The following is a 14,978-nucleotide window of genomic DNA, read 5'->3' on the forward strand; positions in this document are numbered from 1 at the left end:
AATGATGAACGGTCAAATGGATAGATATGATAGGTATATTTTTTAACGCATGTCTAAATTTCGTTCCACAGAACATGAAGAAAATTGATCATATCATGGCAGACATCTTACTTGCGACCTGGTTTTTACTGTCAGCCATTTTGTGCCTCAACTTGTTCATTGCTCTATTGTCAGACACATTTCAGAGGTAATTTTTGTTCTTTATGGCTTTAATGTATATTTGGCTGGTTTGGTTTTTTTGTGTTTTTTTCTATTTTATTATTGCTACAATAAAAATAATGACCCATGATATGAAACAAAAGAATACACACATGCTCACACACACAGACTTACACACAGACTTACACACAGACTTACACACAGACACGCACACACACACACACACACACACACACACACACACACACACACACACACACACATCTTGTTTTGGTTGTTGAATTATAGTTAGCAGATTAGCACGAAGCGCCACGATATAACCAAATTAAGGCCACATTTGAGTAAAGAACAGCACATCAACGTGATGATGGGCATGTGGCGTAAGGAAAAATAACCGAGACATGCCAACAGACTTACCAGTGGGGCCCACCCACTACGCTCAAATTCTACTATAAAGAAATTCTGATCAAAGCAACTCTGGAAAGAAATCGAAAGAGCTTGACACACCAGAGCTTTATTCTATGCATCTTTTGGCAATGATTTTGTGGTAGTGCAACAGCTGCATTTTTACTTATACCGTATATACTGTAATCGAAATCCACTATCCTCAAATTCTACCATAAAGAAATTCTGATCAAAGTTACTCTGGAAAGAAATCGAAGGAGCTTGCCACACCAGAGCTTTTTCTTATCCATCCTATCCATCCTTTGGCAATGATTCTTCTGTGGTACTGCAACAGCTACATTTTTACATACATACCGTGTATCTCTCTATCTCTGTATCTCTCTTGCCCTTTTCAACTCCCAGTGGAGCACAGGCCATCAACAGCATTACTCCAGCGAAGCCTGTCCTGAGCATCCTTTTCTATCTGTTTCCACCATGTATACTGTATTCGAAATCTATGCCGCTATTTTGTTTTCCATGGCCCTCATTTTGTTTTGGTATTTGCTATGCTTATTTTCTCTTTTGGTTTAATTTGGAACTGAAGCTTCTAAAAGCTCAAAATGTGGCAAACACTTCTCTGACAAACTTCATCTCTGTGGCCATATAGGAGAATCCACAAGTCAACTTTGACCCTTGTTCCTTCTGTTTCGCCAGAAATATTCTCCTTTGCAGGTGCATTAGTCATTGTCAGATATTGACGGGCGAATTAATATTATTGTTATTATTATTATTATTATTGTCGTTGTTATTATTATTGTTTTGATAATAATAATAACCATTATTATTACTAATATCATCATCATCATCATCATCATCCTTCTTCTTCTTCCTCTTCTTTTTCTTCTTTCTCTTCCTCTTCTCCTTCTCCTTTTCCTTCTCCTTCTCCTTCTCCTTCTCCTTCTTCTCCTTCTTGTCCTCTTCTTCATCTCCTTCTCTTTCTCCTCCTCCTCCTCCTCCTCCTCCTCCTCCTCACCCTCCTCCTCCTCCTCCTCCTCCTCCTCCTCCTCTTCTTCTTCTTCTTCATTGTGATTGTATTACAGTTGTATTTTCCTGTTGTGTCTGCTGCAGAGTTTACGACAATGCTCAAGCCAACGCCGTCATGCAGAAAGCCATCACCATCATCAACATTTGGGAAGGCATCAACAGAAAGCGCAAGAACAGATTCTGGGAGTACATCGAATCCACGTGCTCCCCGCTCATAGAAACGTATGATGATGACATGACTCAGACTGGCGATGAAGATTTGAAGAAAGTGACAATTCAGATAAAGGTATTCTTTTCATTTTTTAATCATGCAAAATTTTACTTTGGGAATAGATGTTTTGTAAAATATTGTTGCTGGTCAGATGGATACTTGCTTTTTATGTATCTTTGGTTTTTTGGTACTGTTCTTGGTATTGGGATGTTAAGACACTCATCTGGCTGCACGTTATGGTCTCATGGAAGCGATTTGGTTTCACTGCATGGAAAGGAGGGGATTTATATTCCCGCTTTGGAGCTTCAGTTTTTTGGTAATTGAACTTATGCTGGTATCATTTTTCCATATTTGTCTCTTCTCTTACTTGGTACAGATATTTAAGTCTTTCTTGTAGATGTACAAAGTAATGGGTAGCGTATTGAGACTCTTTTAAGATATATGTAGATACGTCTTTTGTGTGATGTTGTTTAAAATGTTACCGCAACACCATCACTAGTCTCTGCACAGAGGCGTCATGCCTTTAGCTGATTGTTGTTCATTCGCACTGTTCTCAAATTTTTGGTGTAAGGATTTTAAAAATCTATCTAGAAGTAAGGGAAAAGCCTGTCACTTTCCAGTGTTTCAAAGAAAAACTGTTTTTGTAAGATTTAAGACTGAACCGTTTAGGTCTTTTTTGTTTGTTTGTTTTTTTTGTTCAATCTTCTTAAAATCTATTGTCACCGTGTATGTTCTAACACAAAGCTGTCCTCTGTCATTGTCTTTGATCATTTTGCATGGCTCTTCAAGCAACACTTCACTTTGAAGACTGCACCCTGTTGTTCTTTGTCCTCTATTTGGTTTCTGTTAACAATTATATTGTAAGATTATATTGTAAGAAAAGGGACCCGACTGACTGGACGGAATAGTTTGAAAGGTCAGGTAACACACTTCCAAAATAAAGCATCTTTAGTTATCAATACATTATTATTCTGTTGTTTTATTTTCTTATCCCCACAGTGAAAATATAATTAATATGTTGCACAAGGACTTTGTACTGCTCTCATCAGCAATAAGTATTAAGGAGCTTTGGTGACTATTTATTTTAACGTTTGCTTCGTTAAAATTAGTTTAACATATTTATGAGAGCTGATGGGTACTGGGGTAATATCACAGCGGCACCATGCCACTCCGGAAATGGGACAGAGTAACGGAATATCTTTGAGAATGTTTCATTTTACGTGTGCTGTCTTGTACTAACACTCCTTGCATATCCCTCTCTGAGCAAGTTTGCAACTTACTTGTTTGGTTTATGTTCTTCAATGTTGATCGGTTCCAGCGGCTGATGTTTTGTTTTTTTGTCAGCTGGCTTCACATTTTTGTTTGTCCTTGATTTTCGATGATATTCTGAGCTGCTGCTCTCTTGTAAATAGATGTGCTCACGTGTGTTATGAGCTTGTTTTGCGAGTGGTTGATAAAGCTTGTTTTTCAGGTGGCCCATCGCTGACATTTCACGTATTTGCCCATCTCTTTATATTTCTTACATGTTCAAGTTTTGCTTTTTCCTTCCACTGAAATTGTTTCCAGGAAGATCTTGATCATTTTCAAGAAATGTTCAAACTTCACTTCGGCGACCCAACATCTCAGCTGCTGGTAAGCTCTTTGATTTTGAGAACAAAGCCTTATGCTGTAAACTTATTTTCTTAAAACATTTTAATTTGACAAATGGGAAGGGGTAAATGACCAGTATTATAAAGCACTTATAATTACTCCCATGTGCTGCCATTTTACTTTTAAGCATACACAAACACATCCAGCGCCGGCACACGCATCCCTTGTACACACATACAAACATTCTTTGCACACATACACACACATGCATATATAAACACACACTTACACACACTCACACTCACACACACAGACACTCTCACACACACACAAACACACACACACACACTTACACTCACTCACACTCTCTCTCTCACACACACACACACACACACACACACACACACACACACACACACACACACACACATACGCACTTACAGTTACACACACAGATACACACACAGATACACACACACACACACACACTCACACACACACACACACACATACGCACTCACAGTTACACACACACACACACACACACACACACACACACACACACACACATGTACAGATACACACACAGATACACACACACATGCACAGATACACACACAGATACACACATACACACACATACGCACTCACAGTTACACACACAGATACACACACACACACTTTAGTGTGTATGTTCTTGCCTTTACACACATATGTACTTATGTACATGAGCTCACATAATATAGCGAGAGAGTTTTACTTGCGTTCTCCGCTAAAAGGGAAAGGTGTGGAATGAACAGCTAGCCTCTCATGTTATCTCCGCAGACATAGACTTATTGGAACTATTTCACCATTTCACCATTCTCTGCAACTGAATGATCAGTCTTTCTATCTAGGAGGGTTGAGTCCTTCTTCGTGCAAAATCAAAATTATTATTTATTGAAACTGGGAAAATATGAGCCATTGATTTCATTTCCAATACCAGAAACAATGATTCCAAATACAACAAATTACGTAGAAAGCATGGGAAGGTAGATTTGATTTTTCTTTGTCTGTGGTCAGTGTCTTAAAAAGTCACACCTCATCTATAGGGGCAAAGTGAACCGAAGTCAACAAACCTTATCTATAGAGGGGTAAACACAGCAGACTTTGGGATGGTAGTATCTGAGAGCGACTGATTGTCAAGACAATGAGCAGATAGTCAAAAGTTTTCTTAGACAATAACCAGTGGCTCAACATGTACTTGGCTTCCTTTGATGAGGGTGACTCATTTTTGGCTGACAGGTTTGTGAAGAAAAAAATGGTGAAATGGTATGGGTCTAACGCCCCTATCAACACTATTCTATTAGGTTATTCAAGAGGCGGGGCCTCCTAGTTTAACGTCCGTCTCCAAAAGGACAGAGCCAAGTGGGAAATTCGTGTAAAGTGCCTTTCCCAAGGACACAACGTCGGACCGAGCTGAGGCTCGAACCCCCGAACCCGCTATCTCACGATTGTGAGTCCAGTAGCCTCCTTTCTCAGTGGAGCTTAGTGACATTATATTTGACAAACAGGAAGATGGCACAATGCAGCAGTTGGAGAGGTTGCCAGTATAGTGGAGATTTACCCAGAAATATTTGTGCTGCTAAAGAAGTAGCTTTTTGTTTCACATAGGATAAGGGATGGATAATAATCCTGCTGGTGTTTGGAAGCTTTCATAGATAGAAATGTAGAACAAGTACTCTCAATGAGTCTCCAGTTTCAGAATTATGCTTTCCCAATGCACTGCGCGTAGGTACAATGCTCCCTTCAGGGGTGCGAAAAAGCCTTCACATTCGAGGGCAATCTCATATATGATGTCATCCGTAAAAATGTGTACAGCCTATTATTTTTTTCCAAAATAAGTTGCAAGCAAGGATGGATAAATTGGTGCTGTGGAAAGTTTTTTCATCACTGTTCCTTAGGGGGGGAGGGGGAGGGATAAAAATTATTTATATTTTGATGACAATACTTATATGATTTTATAAACAAAGGTGTTTTTTGTTGGGATTCTTTAAAAAAAATAAAGGTTAAGACTCTATATCCTGACTTACTGTAGGCTTCCAGGGAAAAAGTGGATGAATACAGAAAAAGTGAAATAAAAAGACTGTCAATCTTAGAAAGTTATCACGTGTAAGACTGAACCAGAGATTCACCCCCAAAACTAGAAGCACATGTATTTATCTGATGCTTCCAGTATTTGCGCTGCAAATTTGAGATCCTCAGACTTTTTTCCCTCTCTCCAGGGTAGCAATTTGGCTGCGGCGCCAAGTAGAAGTGGGGGAGGTGGAGGTGGTAAAGGAGGCACTTTGGTGTCCGCCCGTCAGTTTGAGGCTGAGGTAGAGGATCTGAGAGAGTCTTTGAAGACGGTCAAATCCCAGCAGGAAGAGATGGCTCTGAGACTGAAGAAAGACATGTCGTCCGTCAAATCTATGCTCAAACTCTTGTTAGGAAAAGAACCAACAGGTAAACAAAGAAGAAAAAAACAATTTGAAACAAATGTGAGGCGTGCTGACAAAATGAGTTACTTCTTGCAATCCACGAATGGATACGTGGGCCGAAAATACACACATCAAATTTGTAAATTTTAAACTGATCCTTTTTTCTTCAAGTTTAATGCCTTTTATCATTCCATATGCACAATTATATCAACCTAAACAATAGCTTTGATATAATCTATCTGTGTCCATGAGACTGGAATTCGAAAAGTAACTCATTTTGTCAGCATCCTTCACAAATAAAATTATGTAGTGTTGTAGTGCAAGTATTTCTTTTAACCTACATTGGTATTTTTGTTTCTGTACTGCCATATGTGCTTGAAGGTCACAGGTGAAGCCATGAGAAAGTTTCACCCACTCACTATGTGTTGAGGCAGATAAGAACTCCACTATAGAAAAAGGAAAAGCAGGCACTGCTATCTATGGCGAGCTGTGATGTTTGTGATCTTTACGAGTTATTTGCTTATATTTCCTTTACTTTGGTTTCTTTACCATGCTATAGCTGCTTGCAGTAGCTTGCAAGATCCACAACTCTTCCTCCCCTCTGGGTATCAAAAGTCATCATCGGGTCATGATGGATGAACTGTTATCCTTGCTGCCATGTTCGCAGTGAACTCGGTATAGAAATGTTTACGTTGTGGGCTGTTGGTATGTTAAAAGTGTTTAAAGAGAAGTTTTGTACAATAAAACTGCAACATAAGAAAAGCAGTTTGCTTGTAAGTTTTTATTTTTGTCTCAAATACATAAGTTTACAGTTTTGGGATATACGTGCAAAATGTTCACTCTTCAAGGGGAGTAACTGTCCGTCTTTCTCTAGTTCACTGAAAATATCAGCAATGTCAGTAACATCAAAATATTCACTTGAAATAATTATAACAACTGTTATCTTATCAAAGCATGACAACCAGGACTACTAAAATGTTTGGGACCTGCCCTTTTCCACACTCTTCCTCTGTTCCTTCGTATTGCTTCTAAACTGTGAAAAAAAAGTGCCTTTTTCCTGCCCTTCCTTGGAGTCAACACAAAATTGACATGAAGTTCACACAGTTATTCTCATTTCTCGTGCAGGTGGAGCGTATGAAATTGAAGAAACAAGTCTGATTCCAAGGTATGCTTTTCCCCTACAATTATGTATTTGGAATTTGATTTTAAGACTGAAAATGATATTGATATTACTCAAAATTGATTCAAATTGTGTTATCATGCTGTTTTTTGACGGCAATATTAAGTTCATGTCGCCATCGAGAAAGTAAAACAGTTGAGAACTGGCCACTCCTTCCCTCATTCCCCCCCCCCCCCTTCCACAAAACCCAGTGCCCTCAATGACTTGTAGTTCTTTGCATTTAAGGTTAATTTTTACTTTTAATAATCCCATACCATCAGATCCATTGGGAAGAGCTAATTGGAGTGATGTTCCCCTTGATTCTGGTCAAAGCAGTCTGTCGTATAGTTGTGTTCGTTATTTATCTTTGAGACACAAGGACTTCAGTTGTATATAGAGATGAGTCCTCTTCAGCCCGAAATCTGCGGGACTGTCGGATTTTCCGTGGTTTAGCGGAGTATTCAGTTTTCAAGGTTGCTCAAGTGGAAGAAAAATACTCAGGGAAATTAATTTTCTGTCAACTTACCACTGTTTTCCGATTAACCTTGTTTGGTTTAAGCGGACTCCTCTTTATATCAGAACTGTTTGTCATCTATTATAGGAGAAGTCTAAGAAAGCTTGTTGTCAAATTGTGAAGTAAAGGGGCATGTCAGTATTCTGTAATCTTTAGATTTTCATTGAGTTTATGCCTCTCATACTTATTCTTTCCATTTTTCTGTTTTCTTTGAAGTGAAATGACACCTGTTGCAAAAATGAGGAGGAAAAAGAAGAAGTCGCAGGCTGCGAGGGAAGTGCAGAAGACATCGACAGAGCTTCAGTCGCAACAATGTAAGTGTTTGTATATTTGACTTTTGATTTGAAGCTGGGTCGAACTTTGTTGCTTTTAAATTTATTTTGACTTGGGAGAGTGAGGTATTCTTGGAGCAACTATTAAACATAAAGTAATTATTGTTTTCAAATGTTTATCTCTGCTACACATGAAGATTGTTTTGTATTGAACATGTTTATAGCCCTTTTTGTTTAGCTATCTTAGTGACTACAGACTTGTCATTGCTTTGACTTAACAATCTCTGCCACTTGTGCCATTAAGGAGGAGAAGAGCATTGATCAGTTGCTCTTTTTTTTTAATATTCTTTTCTTGACTATGGTTTGAGATTATGCTAGACAACTAATAGTGCCTTATCTCGGTGTTTATGATATATCTGTTTTGTTACTCCATATTTCTCTGTCTAAACGGTAAAAACTTAAAAATTATGGAGTGCATCATTTACCCAATTTTTTTTCACAATATTCTTGGGGGATGTGTACCTGGTGACACCTTATGACTACACGACTTCATTGAGATGATATTGTTTGTTCATCATCCCTTTTTGTTCCACAGTTTCACCGTTGCTGGATATCGGTTCCACAGAATTTACTCCAGCAACATTTATCGATCCCAGCATGCCTGTCTCTCTTCCAGCCGTTGATGTTACCTCTACATCGTCTTCTCAGCACCCTTCAGTGAGTGCTGTGAGCGTATAAAAAAGCTAGGATTGAATAAGTTCTAGTTTCCCAGCCTGTACTCGTTGATCCTCTCTTTACATATATATATATATATATCTTTCCGAAAGGACAAGTCAAGGAAACTGAATTGCAACCTGTGTTTTTTAATTTGGTATTAACAAAATGTCTTTCAAAATTATGAGTACTGAGTTATAACTTTATGGGATATTTCTTATAAGAAACATCTGGTATTCGAGTATTGCCTGACTGTATTTGAACTCCAGATCCATTAACGTATTGACTTAAGGTTGTGTGCCTGTGTGCTGCAAGGGGTTTTCATGTTTACTCAAGGTTGTATCATACGGTAAAAAATTGTTGCCGTTTTAAAAATTCACTTGCTATATGTTTTCTTGTATCTAAATTTGTGACTCTTGCTCTTCTTTGTCCGAAGGCCAAATTAAGTGACTGAGCTTCTTGTAGGAGTTTCAAAATTCACCTTAAAAATATCTAGGATATCAAATTCAAGTCTCTTTGATGACTTTTATTTCAAGAAATTATTGTTAGTACTTGATCAGAGACGGATAACAAAATGCTTTAGAAAGGATTTTTTTTTTTTTAATGTTTTTCAGAAACCATCATAATGTGCTCTTCAATAAGATTGCGGTGAATGTGTCTAAGAATATCACCCTCTAGATCTCTTTTCTAGTTTTGAAGGGAGGATGGGGGGTGGGGTGGATTTTTTCTCACTTTCTAGAATGTGGCCTAATGGGAGCTCTAATGGGTTCTGTTATTTGTTTTGAATGTGCTCATTGGCAATCAGTTGGTTAATCATAATTTTGGACATCTGCAGATTTATTGTCATCTAAATTGCTTTCTTTTAGGGCCAAATAGTGGACGAACTAATTATTGTCGCGTCTAACACAGAAGTAGGCATTTATGTAATTCATTGTTCTGCCATGTTCATTTCTTAGAATGATTTTTGCAGAAGTAGTAACTTGACATCAAATCTATTATACTTTAACAGAGATATTGACAGGCGTAAGGAGATTTTGTTTTTCCTGCTTTTTTTTTCTTGTAATTTAATTTGCTTCAATTAGGATATCATCAGAGATTTGATTTATTTTCATTTCTTCAACCTTGATTTTTCCATTATCTTTTTCAGCAGCAGCTTAGTTTTTATTTTATTTATATTTTAGAATGTGATTTGGACAATTGTATTTTTTGGAAATTTTCGAATGTTTTGTTTCACATGTTAGAACTTTTGTATGTTTTGTAATCTCTGCTTGCTGATTGTATGTTTTTGCACGGAAAATTATATATGTAAAAATTGTTTGTTTGTACAAATATCATATGCTTTGCTTCAATCTGACTAACCTTTTTCATTATTATTTATGCTTTTTGTGCTCGCATCTGTTTCTGTTTCTTTTGTGTTTGTGTTTGTCTTTTTTTCACTGGAAAAGTGATTGGCTTTTATAAAAATCAGTTTTAGTGAAAAATGTATTTAGCATGCACAGGAGTTTTTCTGACAGCAATATGGTCTCATGCCTCAAGTCAAGTGAGCACTTGTTCTGTTTTGTTGGAAGATTTGTTTTTATAATAGTATCCATGAATTAAGGGTCATGTAGGACTGATAACGGGAACCGAGATCAGGAAAATAAAATGGAGGTGGATCATGGCAAGTAAGTTTTCCCTCACATGATCAGCAGCTTCAGAATGTTTATAGATCTATCCTCTTATTGAACTGCCATTTTCCTCTTTGTGTTTATTTTTCTTCTAAGTTTTGCTCACTAGTAGCTGTGTATTTATTTAGAATAAAACCTCACCTTCTCCTCTGTTTTTGTAGTGCCAAAATTTTCTGGACTTATTTTATTACAAGGAATACAAGAGGAGGGGTTTTGAAGTTATGTCTGAATTATGTTTCTTTCTCTTTTTATGACATGAGTCACTTTATTCTGGCTTGTAGCACCCAGCCAACATTCTAGAAGCTGTAGTAGGAGAACACAGGAGAAGAACAAAAATGGAAAAAAAAATGTCATAACAATGTAGAAAGTTTTGATTGAAATTTCTCTTGCCTTCCTTGAGCACACTCTGTTGTATCTGAAATATATTGGAAAGACATATCGTAGTACGGCTTCTTTTTCTTCTACGAGTCCTGCTGAAATGATTATACGGTATTTATTTTCCCGTCTTTCTCTGTATTATCCGATGCCCATCTCATCAACTGCAATTTATAAATCTTTTTGGAAATTCTTCCTCTCTTTTTCTGTATGCCTTTTTCCCTATGTATCCTCTTGCATTTTGCTTTGCGGTAGAGATTTTATATGAATCTGAGATAGTAGATATTTATGGTTTTGTTGCGTATAACCACGCCATTGCTGGCAAGTCTTCAGACAAGTCTTGACTTCCCTCTTCTATTGGTTTTGACTTTCTGCCATCTATTTCAGATTTCACAGTTAAGCTCCGTTTAGGTCATGTCTCTCTTGCAAGCATCTTTGCAACCTAGCAGTAGAAGTTGACCTTTTGTCCTCACTTCCTTTCTATTGTTTTCCATAGAGGAAGCCTTATGGTACCCTCCCATTTTTCATGGGGCAAAGGTGTCCATTGAATGTCTTTGTGTGCACTGTATGAGAGAAGAAATCCCATGTACAGTGGGAACTCCGGATCTCAATTCTTTTGAATAACATTGTGGGTTTGCCATATTATTTATTGTTCCAAGAATCATTCTTAGGCATCTCTCATGTTCATCAGCTAATGTGAATATGTTGCGGTGGTCTCAGTGGTGTACAGCCAAGTGCTCAGAATGCATTCTTGGTGAACTTTCACCTCGGTATTGATGAGGTTTCGGTTACACCAAGTTTTAACCCTATTTTAACTATTTTACTATCATATCCATACGACGTTGGGAACTCTGTGCTTCCACTTTCAAAGAAGAAATTTACTCGTTAATCTGATCCGTACGCCTTGCATAGCAGTCTGTCAGAATTATTTTTTGAGAAATACTGAAAGTTTCAAAGAGATCTTCGTATTAGAAGTATTCTAAAATGTGAAGAATATTACCCCGGAAGTACAAAATGACCCCAGGGCGTACGGATAGGGTTAATAAACAATGTGCTCATGTATGTGGAACTTTTGCAAACTATTGTTCTAGTTCTGTCTAATAGTGGAGCAACTTCTTAAAGTATTCCATTTCCAACGACAATTCCCGAGGTTTTTTTTAAAGCTTTTAATAGGTAGAAAACACTCATGTTTTCTTTCCAATCGTCAAACCATGGTCAAAGTGCACCTGAGCCCTCGGTTCAGAACTTACTTGACCTAATACGTACTTCCCTGGTCTCCAGTCTCCGTGGGTCCACATTTGGGTCGCTGTGATGTGATGCGCAAAAGAATGGCTGTATATTATCCCACTCAGAGTGGGATAGCCATGGCTGGCAGGGTCAAAGAAACCTGCCTTCTACATTTAATAAGTTTTAAACGATCTAAATGTTGTGAGTAGGGGTGTAAAACATTTGAATCATCATTCACCTCGCTACATGCACTCTGGACGCTCTTGCAAAGTTCAGTCCGACACTTTTGACACATTGCCTTATGTAGATTGCCCTTTTTAGCTACTAATGATTCAATGGCGTTTATTTATAGCTTCTTCTTATCATTGTTGATTTTTCATGTAATATTTTTGACAATTTGTAATGCAGCTGAAGTGCAGTTTAAACGTACAGGATGCACAAAGTCCTGAATGGTCAGGCGATTTGAAAAGGGGTGTGGGTTAAGAGAAAGAGGAGAGTCAAGACTGTCAATGTCTGTTTATGGGGAGGAGAAGGAGGCAGAGGAGGACGAAGACAAGAATAATAATAAGAAGAAGTGGCCTCGGTAGTGCAGTTTTCTACTACTGCTTACTAGCTCAAAGTTTGGATCTGAATGGGATCTGATTTTTTTTGTTCTCCTGTGGAGAATATTTTCATCTCAGCATGGTGTCCCAAGTGGACGGGGGGTGTGTAGGAGGGGGAGAGGTGGGTGGAGGCACAGACACGCTGTCTATTTGAAAAGTTTCTTCAGGTATATAGGTCAATCCTGACATTACCAGCTGAAGTGGAACATTGCAACTGTTTTAAGAAAAAGGCTTTTTTATTATCAATGTTGTACTTTGCCCTAAAATTCGGAGGACTCATGCGTCATGGTCAGAAAATACGACTTTTATTGAATGATATGTGAAAATAGAGCCGTGAGTATCAGAGATATTTTAAACACGTAGTTATTCTCCATTCCTCCTCCGTGGAGTTCTCAGGTGATCTTGCCCTACTTTTGGACAATATTATGATTAGTTTTGTTTTATGACACTTGATATAATATATTCTTTTGTATTTGTGAAGCATGCTGACAAAATGAGTTACTTCTCGGATTTGAGCCCTTTGGTAATAGATACATCACGCTTATAGGTGAAGTTTTTACAATTTAAAAGAATGAAATAATAAAGGCATGTTACACTTTAAAAATATGGCATCAATAGAAAATCTACAAATTTGACCCGAATGTCAATTTTTGGCCAATATCATCTCCATTTGTGGATTGCGAGAAGTAACTCATTTTGTCAGCTCACCTGACATTTGTTTCTGTCAATCATTATAAAATAGTTGTCTTTGCTGATGAGCGGTGAAGCTCTTTGCTGTCGTATGAAAAAGATGTGAGTCTGTGTAACCCAATGACTGATTTTTCCGTCTGCTTTATGTGTCTCCGCAGAACGTAGATGGCCCCTCCAGCACCTGCTGACCTCTGACCTGACCTGACGGAAAGTTCGCCTCAATATGATCAGAGAATTCCCCATGCAGAAAATTTATTAGGAGCCAGTTTCTGCTTTTGATCAAAGAGCTAACACTGTTGATTTTTCTACTAACATGTTGAGATCGGAGACTGTCCATACGTATGTGTGTGTGGATGGATTGCGGGTGCTCTGGTGGGGTTTGCTCCTTCTTTCCTATCAAACATCTATCGTCGTTATCTCCTCTCCTTCTTTTTTGTGTTTGTTACTCTTCGGCACTTATATGACCTCATTGTGTTGCAAGTGCCGTAAAACTCCTACTAAAACTAAAATACGTAGGAGTGTGTTTGTGTGTGTGTGTGTGTGTGTGTGTGTGTGTGTGTGTGTGTGTGTGTGTGTGTGTGTGTGTGTGTGTGTGTGTGATTCTCTCTGTGTCATGCGTCTGGGTGAGAAGATGAGGCTTTTGACAGATGCTGAAAGCTCCGTTGTAAATAAATAGGCTGACTTATTTGCCAAAACAATACAGAATAGAAAGTTTCATCTGAGACGAGTGTCTTGTATGTTAGAAATTCCATTCTTAAATGTTTTAAGGTATGGTAGAGTGAAAAAGAACTGTGTGAGTACAGTTAAGTGGTTCTGACAAATAGCATATATACATATTTAGTTTGTAGTTCTCAAGACTTAATTTGCTTTTTAGTGTGTTGTATTCTATAGATGTATTGCATCTGTAATATATGATATGAACATGACATTTTAAAACATTTTACTTAAAATTATATTTTTAAAGTTTGATTATATAAGAAAAAGTAGGTTAGTTTGTAATTGAAGATGATTTTGATATATTATATGTAAGGCTTATCTTCCTAGCACTGTTGTTACAATTTTGAAGGGAAATTTTATGGATAGCCTTGAAATAGAAAAAGAGTGTGGCCAAGTGAAATGGAATAACCAAAGAACAGCATTCTTGTAAGAAATGTTTTATATATATCTTTGTTTTGTCGTGTATTATTCAGCTGAAGAATTATACTGACTCTCAGAATGAAATTGTTGCATCTAAAAAGCTGAAAATTTTACAAAGTTTAAAAGACTTATCTGTATTTACATTGCTCAAAAGTTTATTTTTTAAGGTATAAATTCATATATTTTTAATATTGAAATTTATACTTATATCAAGCATACTAGACACATAGTAAGGACACATTTAAACTTTCTAAGCCTATAATATGTTGGGTGGACTCCGTAGAATTTTAACTTGTTTTAATTTTGATCCAATCTTCACTGAGATCCCTTCTGATGATCTCAATTTTGGAGATGTGGGCATAAATCATATACCACAATCAGAATATCCCTTTGCCAACATTCAGAGTCTCTGTTAAGGGGCAAGTTGTTCTCTCTCTCTCTCTCTCTCTCTCTCTCTCTCTCTCTCTCTCTCCCTCCCTCCCTCCCTCCCTCCCTCATTCCCTCCCTCCCTCCCTCCCTCCCTCCCTCTCTCTCTCTCTCTCTCTCTCTTTCTCTCTCTCTCTCTCTCTCCTCTCTCTCTCTCTCTCTCTCTCCTCTCTCTCTCTCTCTCTCTCTCTCTCTCTCCTCTCTCTCTCTCTCTCTCTCTTCTGGCACTGTGGCTTCATAAACGGTCAGCAATGCTGACAGCACGGAGGAACTCAACACTTGCTTGGGGGTCCATGAAAAGTGGTGAGTGTGGGTCACTGAAATGTCGCAGCAGATGTCGTGTTCTGG

At 37.9% G+C, this 14,978-nt stretch overlaps 1 protein-coding gene across 7 annotated transcripts in view; it reads left to right on the forward strand.

Annotated features, from left to right (window-relative positions):
- The window catches only part of LOC101851051 (transient receptor potential cation channel subfamily V member 1), a 40,204-nt gene extending 26,728 nt beyond the window's left edge, over nt 1-13,476 (forward strand). For 5 of the 7 annotated variants that reach the window (XM_035970594.1, XM_005101630.3, XM_035970591.1 and 2 more), the window contains 8 exons: nt 72-187; nt 1,672-1,873; nt 3,365-3,430; nt 5,653-5,872; nt 6,973-7,012; nt 7,737-7,834; nt 8,388-8,509; nt 13,226-13,476. In XM_035970594.1, the coding sequence (XP_035826487.1) occupies nt 72-187; nt 1,672-1,873; nt 3,365-3,430; nt 5,653-5,872; nt 6,973-7,012; nt 7,737-7,834; nt 8,388-8,509; nt 13,226-13,255 (894 nt within the window). In that variant the 3' untranslated portion in view covers nt 13,256-13,476. Of the gene's footprint in view, nt 1-71; nt 188-1,671; nt 1,874-3,364; nt 3,431-5,652; nt 5,873-6,972; nt 7,013-7,736; nt 7,835-8,387; nt 8,510-9,515; nt 9,530-13,225 lie in introns of all 7 variants that reach the window. The other 2 variants (XM_035970592.1, XM_035970596.1) reach the window with 2 other exon arrangements.
- The last annotated feature ends 1,502 nt before the right edge of the window (nt 13,477-14,978 follow it).

The sequence above is a fragment of the Aplysia californica genome, unplaced genomic scaffold (assembly GCF_000002075.1).
Source record: "Aplysia californica isolate F4 #8 unplaced genomic scaffold, AplCal3.0 scaffold00292, whole genome shotgun sequence".
Lineage (NCBI taxonomy): Eukaryota > Metazoa > Mollusca > Gastropoda > Aplysiida > Aplysiidae > Aplysia > Aplysia californica.